Source organism: Cyprinodon variegatus, unplaced genomic scaffold, assembly GCF_000732505.1.
Source record: "Cyprinodon variegatus isolate N-32 unplaced genomic scaffold, C_variegatus-1.0 Scaffold378, whole genome shotgun sequence".
Taxonomy (NCBI): domain Eukaryota; kingdom Metazoa; phylum Chordata; class Actinopteri; order Cyprinodontiformes; family Cyprinodontidae; genus Cyprinodon; species Cyprinodon variegatus.
Genome location: NW_015150831.1, coordinates 386,127 through 394,416, shown reverse-complemented (window position 1 = coordinate 394,416; position 8,290 = coordinate 386,127). Strand labels below are relative to the sequence as shown.

At 41.3% G+C, this 8,290-nt stretch overlaps 1 protein-coding gene across 1 annotated transcript in view; it reads right to left on the bottom strand.

Annotated features, from left to right (window-relative positions):
* The window catches only part of lama4 (laminin subunit alpha 4), a 53,703-nt gene that overhangs the window by 12,842 nt on the left and 32,571 nt on the right, over positions 1–8,290 (bottom strand). The window contains exons 19-25 of the mRNA XM_015386791.1: positions 7,364–7,549; positions 6,459–6,598; positions 5,779–5,943; positions 3,361–3,506; positions 2,291–2,453; positions 1,679–1,806; positions 715–886 (exon numbers count right to left, since the gene is read on the bottom strand). Coding sequence (XP_015242277.1) covers positions 715–886; positions 1,679–1,806; positions 2,291–2,453; positions 3,361–3,506; positions 5,779–5,943; positions 6,459–6,598; positions 7,364–7,549 — 1,100 coding nt within the window. The remainder of the gene's footprint in view (positions 1–714; positions 887–1,678; positions 1,807–2,290; positions 2,454–3,360; positions 3,507–5,778; positions 5,944–6,458; positions 6,599–7,363; positions 7,550–8,290) is intronic.

The following is an 8,290-nucleotide window of genomic DNA, read 5'->3' as shown; positions in this document are numbered from 1 at the left end:
TCAGCCGAGGATCAGCCAAGGGCCAGCCGAGGGCCAGCCAAGGGCCATCCGAGGACCAGCCCATGGCCAGCCAAAGTTCAGCCGAGGATCAGCCAAGGGCCAGCCGAGGGCCAGCCAAGGGCCATCCGAGGACCAGCCCATGGCCAGCCAAAGTTCAGCCGAGGATCAGCCAAGGGCCAGCCGAGGACCAGCAGAGGACCAGCCAAGGGCCAGCACGGGACAGCCAAGGACCAGCCAAGAACCAGGCTCATCAAGCAAAAGTGGGGAAATTTTGAATAGGTCCTACTGTAAATGTTTGCCAAGGTTCACCTACCCATGACTGCGTAACTTTTCATCTCTCTGTCACAAACAATCTGCCTGAACGTTCATCCCCCCCTAATAAATCTGCATCAGATTTTAAAGTCTGAATTTGTTCAAAGTTTATTCCTAAAAGCTCCAGCAAGGCTTGTTTTTTTTGCCTTCATGCATCTGCAGATAACAGTTCCTCCCTGATACCATCTCTCCATTGAAGAGAGTAACATGAACCACAAGACATCCTCCAACCTGATAGGTAAGGAGCAATAGTCAACATGGTGGCTACAACGGCCTTCTATGTACAACCAGACGTCTTATCTGGAGTTTTTTCATTAAAATTAACAAAACACAAATTATATAATTTCTTTTCTAAGCTGGAAGCAAACAGAACACATTCCACCATCTTGGTTCCAGACCTACCCCGCTGACCATGAGGAAAATGGCACAGTTGTCTGTGACTGTTCGCACAGAAATATCAAAGCGTATGACGGGACCAAACTTCGCTCTTCTCTCGATGTTGCTGATGAGTGCATAGCCCGTTCCGTCAAACAGGTAGCTGGCGATGCGACTCTGGGAGAAGGCCAGCTTGTACCTGTCAACATAGGAGAAAGTTCAGGTCAGAAGCGAAAAACAGTTTTTGTTTAGTCACCTTTAGGTTGGAACATGAATGAATTCCAGTATCTGCTTCCAGTTCTCTGATGACTGTGTCCCTGCTTCCATTTTAGTCATGCTGCTGGGTTCTGTCTGCTTATCCTGTTTCTTGCAGTTTGCCCAGTGAGTTCACCTAAACTAACATTGAACCCCAGTCAGCCTCAGCAGATGGTCGCTCACACTGAGCCTGGTTCTGCTGGAGGTTTCTTCGTGTTTAAAGGGAGTTCTACACTGTTGCTACAAGCATGCTTAGTGTGAGGGATTGCCTTTGAGAGAATTAGTTGATGCAATCAACAGTTTTTTCTTAGATAGAAAACTTTGATCTGACTGGATGATCTGGTGAACTGTAAAGTGCCTTGAGATGACATGTGTTGTGAACTGGCGCTATAGAAATAAACTGAATCAAATTTAATTAATCATGTGAATCTCTCTCTGCAATTGTCTTCAGATCCTAAAGACTCCAGAGCCAGAATCTACTTTTCATTTATTAAAGAATCTGTGTGGCTCTATCTAAGGGAGCAAACTGCCCCATATATGACCCTGCATGTAGAAGCAAAGACCCAAAGACCCGCAGATGGATCTATAGAACATGGATCTACAGTATGGAGTGTTGACTGAGCTAAATACAGAGATGCTCATCATATTTCAGATGTCATTCTGTTTCAACCAATGAAGCAAGACAATTTGTGGTAAAAGGTAAAGACGTGAGTGTTTAGATAATGCTGATATGTACCTGGGACAAGGAGGTGAGACATTTTTTAGGTGAGTCTCTTTAAAGTTGTACAGGCTGATGACATCGTTGTTGATAGAAGCCAGCTCGATGCAGCCCACGAAAGGAGCGAGAGTCAGAGGAGGAGGCAGCTGGTTCAAAAAAGAAATAAAATGAATGAGAACAACATTATGCACCATTTTTCGGGTGAATTTTGTTCCATTACTGTCGCAAGCAAAGAATATATTTTGTAAATGGACTTTTGAGAAAGCATGTTTTTTAAACTGAAATTTGAAGACTGCAATCCAGAAATGAAACTTTGAAAACTTACGCATTTATTCTCGTAATTAATTTTTTAAAAATTTTTAAATCCATTTTCTTTCAAGATTTTATATTTTTCAGTTTTATTCCTAATTTCCTAGTTTTTCAGATAGAGTTTTACAAACTGCATTATTTGCTTTTCACAAATTATATTCCCTTCCCTTTAACCCAAATACAAACACTAGCTTTTAACCAATGAAATGTTTTCGCTAATTTCCATGAAGACCAATAGAAATGCTTCTTTGCTCTTCACTACAAAAAGATTGGTTGGGTGGGGGGGTTGGGGAAATTAAGCAACTTTGTCAAAATCGTTACCTTGACGTCTGGGGGGGCACCTCCGATGAAGAACGCCACATTCTTGGGGTCGATGTCGAACAGGGAGTCGGTGATGGGAGCGTTGCCTTTCTGGATGAATTTCTGCTCATCTGTGGATCCCTGACTGGGAATAGTCAGGTAGATTTTTCCATGTCGTCCCAGCCTTCAGGAACAAGAACATAAATGAGCCTAAATCTAATGCACATGATTCAGAATCTGCTTTTCCACTGTTTTACAAGGTGCATGTGGCCTTAAGACCAGCCTTTCTGACACACAGGGAGCCTATGTGAACGTTCTACCTCATAATAATGATGTTTTACTGAATTGAACAGAGATGTAATGAACTGGGTCCCTTAAGCCATACTGTCATTTTAAGTAAGGACTGAAACATTCAGTAACTTAAAGCTTTCTGCTGTCACAGTGGCTCCTTTTTTCCTTATGCAACAAAAAATCTCTGCAGTAATCTACCAATCAGTACTGTATGGTAGAGTGACTAGATGGAACCCCCTCTGGAACAGAAGGCAGAGAGAAGCCGGTCTGAAGTTCAACAAATGGCTCCTGAAGGACTCTCAGACCATGAGGAAAAAACTTCTCTGGTCTGATAAGACAGAGACTGAACTAATAAGAGTGAATGCTAAGCAGCCCATTACCGGGCCGATACCATCCCTACACAGAAGCACGGCGGTGGCAGCATAGCGAATTGCTGCTTTTTCAAATTGTGTTTTCCTGATTACATTCTCTTCAAATCTGGGGGCAAGCTTTCCTCTAAAGCAAGCCATAAAGATGCATTTCTATTTGTATGCAGGACATTGGCAGCAACATTTCTTATTGATCAATAGCGAATCGCTTTTTATGGGCTTAAAGTGAAGAGAATGTAATCTGTGAGATTCCACTTTATTTATCCCTTGGGATTACTCCTTCAGGGACAAACTATCAAGTGTTTTGCATGTTTTAAGTGTTTATTAGGTCATTAAAGGAGCAAACTTCTTGCTAAATTGATCAGATTATTTTATCAATAATCAACAAACTTTGTTCCAGGTGTTCTGTGTTTGCTCTGGCAGCTGGTTTACCTTTCTATTTTGATATAGTTAAAGACCGCCGGCCACTGACTGACAGGCTTGGAGGACAGCGGGATTTCAACGTCGTCACGTCCCAGGTTGTAGACAAACACCAGCTTGTCGTTCTTGATGGCCAGGCCCATGTAGTCCTTCTTGCCCTGAAAGCAGAAACAGACACAAATCATTCTCCTCCAGTTTCATTACTTCAGCTGGATCAATTAAAGCCACGTTTCATGTCTCTCTCTGCTGCGAGGAGAGGCAGCAGAGAGATTACGGCTGAGGAGCCTCAAAGTGAGCGGATGTTCCGCACTTAGACTGATGGGAAAGACGTTGCAGAACTACTTCGTATACATTGGTTAGAAGCATCTAATATTATAATTGTCATGATTTTGGTTCTGTTTAAGTTTTATATCTGAGTTTTCATTGGTCTTAATTCCATTTTGTGTTCTAGTTATTTTTGATTGTATTTGAGTTCTTAGATATTTCTTGTTTGCCCTCTTGTGTCAGTCTCTTTTTATCCAGCTCCCTTCTTGTCTCCTCTGTTCACACCTGCTCCCAATCTGCTAATTAGCCTGGTCTTTGTTTCTCTCTCCCATATAATCTCCTCCTGTTCAGTCACTCTTTGCTGGTTTGTCGTCATTTCTTTGACCCCTTGTTGTGAGTATTGCTGGTTTTCAGTATTTTGAGCATTTATGTTTTTAGATTTTTGCTTCTGTTACCCTTTTGGTTAATTAAATATGGTAAGAAACTACTTCAGCTTCAGTGTCTGCATTTGGGTCCTGTCAGACCTACACCCCACCGTGTCAATAATATTAGTATCCAGTATTTATATTGTTGAAACACTTTACAGTATTTAATTTCTTTATTTTTAACTCTTCACTATTATGTTACTCTTATACAATTTTCTAAGGTCCACATTTATGTGACCATTTTTCTATAAACCTTTTTGCTGTAAACCCCTGAGCTTCCCCACTGTAGTACAATAGAGGGAGTTTCTATTCTATTCTGTCTCTAATCTAATCACCGACTGACAGCTGCTGCCTTTAATCGACGCATGTTATTTACTTTCTCACTGTTCTCACTATGTTTTGTTTTTTTCACATAGAAACAGTGGGATTATATTGCTGCTGTTGCTTTTTTCCTGGAATAGTAAAACCCCTGTTTATTTCTATTGCAAAGCATATTCTATTTTATTTAAGTTGTGTGTAAGCATGTTTCTCCTCGGCCTATTTATAAGATGAAATATTTAGCCTTTTCTTGGCCTAATAGGAGTGAGTTTTGAGAAATCTTGTACCAGCCTCTATGCTGTAATGTTTAAGGTAGGGTGACAGAAAGCAGGTGCCTCCTTACTCTGGACAAAGGTGAAATATAGATAACATGCAATCCAAGGTGCTTAAGGCTCCCTCCTGCCGTGAACAGAAGACAGCTGTTGTGAAATGTTTATCTGGCCGGCAAAAGATATTATGCAGAGATGGGATAGTTTCCAGGGAGAGAGACTGTATTGGGATTTGTACAGTATAAATGTGTGTGCTGGGCTTACCCCAGTAAGTGCTCTGTCTCTCCGTCTACGGACTCATAATAAATCTCTGTTTTTGCTAAAACTGCCTCTGCCTCAGCATCTTAACTCCACAGTTACTTGAAAAAACATTATTTTACAGCTTCATACCTATTTTATAACAGGTTAAAGGCTCTCAGGGTGCAAAACTATAAAATTCTAAAACATTTAATTTGCTTTCATTTTACTGTAATTGTGCAGTAACTAAGTAACAGCACTAACTACTGTAATTTACTTTGTAACTATAACTAGTTACTTTTTTCTAAAGTGATGTTAATAGCACTGAAATTAAACACCTTTAAAAGGGTAATTATTTTATATAAAGTGTGTAACAGCATATTTCATTGCTATCAATAAATACAAAATCATTTTAAATATACCTCTAAAAATTGGTCATTTATTCCGTTCATTTCTACACTGAGCTTTTCAGTTAGACAGAAAAAAAGTCTTAAAGTTAAGCTTTAAAACCTGTTTTATATATCAATTTGATTTCATCATAATGTGTTAAAACAAGTTATTTTCATAATAACGAATAATAATATGTCATTATGATTGGAAAAAAAATTCTATACATGTTTTCTCAATATTTCTGAGCCCCTGAGAGAGCATTAGAAGATTTATGGAGAGGAATAGATGAAGTCCGGCTTTGAATGAACACAGCTGAACATCTGTCTGCTGCGTTTCCTGGAAACCAGTAGGAAGGTCCAAACTTTTTCACCCCAACTGCCAAGATTACAACTAAATTTCCACGACTGCTAGCTGCTCTTTTGCTTTTTATTTTTGCCATATCCGCTGGATCTGAATCAAAGTTAACAGCTTTTCTCATACTACTAATGACCCTGAGCAACAAAACTGAATCCATGTGGATTTCTTACATTCCTGTCCCCCAGATAGAGGATGAAGCGGTCCTCTATGGGGTCTTTGTCTGGGTCCACCCTCATGAACAGGCTGATGGATGTCGACGTCTTCAGCTCCTCCAGGTTGCTGGGTGGCTGAACCTCCACTGAAGACTGTCCATTAAACTTCACAGAAACCTGAACCTGAGGCCACAAGGAATCAAAATGTGTTTGAGGAGAACAAACAAAGATAACAGGAGGATAGGTAACAGTGGACAGAAAGTGGACCACGATTTGGATAAAATCGTAGTCAAACACTTTTATTTGTTGTCCTAACTTACACCCAGAACAACAATGGACAGTCTGCAGGTTATTTAATTCAACAGCGTAAACTTATAACAGTGTAATTATCCTGGATCAGAAGGTTAAAAGATGCAATGGTTGGAACAGCCGTTTCCCTATGACTTTAAGTCAAAAATATGTAAAATTCCTAAATTATGAATCTAATTGACCTAATACGACATTTTTATTGCTGCTAACTCAGACAGGCCTCCTCTTTAAAATAGATTATATCTCAGTACGACTTCCTGACTAAATAAAAGTCAATGAATAATGAAAAACAAGGTTAGTAAATAGTCTTGTTTTATGCAGTTTATAATGATGTACTCCACTGTTACTGTGAAGCGGCATATAATCAAACACAAAGGCAGTGAACTGACTTTCTTGGCCACGCTCCTGGCTTGTGCAATGAGTTCTCTGATCCTCATGATGTTAGTGGTCACGTTGTTGACAGGCTTCTTCTCTTCAACCACCTTCAGCTTGTCCAGCAACTCAGGGACGAGCACGTTCAGGTTCTCCACTGCAACACACACAGAGGAACCATGTGACGCATGTGCAGCATAAATATCCTCACCACAACAACGACGTTTGTAGGACCTAGTCCTTTATTTGTGAGGATATTACCTCACAATAACATCTTTCACTACTAATAGGGGAGTTGCGGCCTAGTGGTTAGGGCATAGAGCTTGGAATCCTGAGGTTCTGAGTTTGAACCCCACTCCCACAGACTGCCACTGTGGGTCTCTGAGCAAAGACCTTTAACCCCACACTGCTCCCTGGGCGCTGCACAATGGCAGCCCAGTGCTCCCCAAAGAGATGGGTTGCAGAGCGTGAATTTCTCCAATGCTCCAATAAAGTTCAATTATTATTATTAGAATATTATTACATTGAAGACTAACAAATTCATTGATAATCAGAACACAATACAGAAATCTATTTACCCCAGCTCTGGAGCCACAATCTTAGCTCTGGACTCAAAGTTTGGCCCCGAGCAAAAGATTTCCCCCCTTTTTATACTCAGCAACACCCTGTCAGGATGCAAACACACCCCACCCACAAAGTTCCCTAATAAGGTGATATCTGGCAGTGATATGGTCACCCTGCATGTAACATAAAGCAGAGTATACAGTATACAAAAGAAGCCAAAAGGGTTGCTAGTTGTAAACTCTTTGAGCAGGACCCTTACCCCCAGGATGCTCCATGTTTGCTACTCTCTGATGGATCGGTTAGATGCAGAGGTACAAAGTAAAGGGATTTTTATTAATACTATCAAATAACTTTTTACCTGCTTCTCCAGCAGACAAAACGGCCTTTTCATATGCAGCTGTAGAGTACTCGCTGTTTCTCATGTTTTGAGACCACTGCTGCACTCGTTCGCTGATGGGAGTGATGGTCTTCAGGACTTCTGTGGAGCGGATGAGAGTCTCCTCTGCCACCTCCAAGGAGAAGTTCAGGCGCTGGGGGGTTCTGTCTGTAAATGGTTGCAGATTAATGGGAAAGATGAGCGGAACTACAGTCAGGAGGACAGGATAAAGGCAGAGTAAGAGGTAACTTGCAGCTGTGACATGTTTTACCTAATAAGCAGTACTCGAGTTGAGGGGTGATGAGGGGGTATGGCTGTCCTTTCTTTAAAAAAATCTTTAAAATCATCCCCTTTCTTTAATAACCACCCCCCATACCATCACCTGTGACATTTTACTACTGAAAGTGTAAAGTTTCTACTAGTAATGGCAAAAATATTGACCTTTCAACATTTGGCGGGCTGAGGGCTTAAGGCCAATTTTATGCTTGTGACGCCTAGCCTCTGCAACCGTCAAATCTGTCTCTGTGAGTGACCACGCCCCCACACAGAGGTTCTGCAACCGTCGTCGCGCACATCAAAAAAATCCTGACTACGCATCGGACAGTCGCAAACTCGCGCAGACCTCCAGCGGAAGTGCGCACACAAAAAGCAGCTGTGATTGGTCCTTGGTATGCCTTTCCGGCTGTCTTTTGGTCGTCCTTCTCGATTTGGTTCCGGGGCACGCCATTTTTAAAAACAGAGGAACAACTACAACGGACAACTACGACGAAAGGTTAATCAAGGAGGTATGATCCATTAGCAGAACCTGTTACTCTTTGATGTCTAGCAACTCTAGATCCATCTCCTTGACCGTGATATCTTGCAGGTGCACCATTGTTGTTGTTTTAAGATAAACACTCCCGCCGGCAC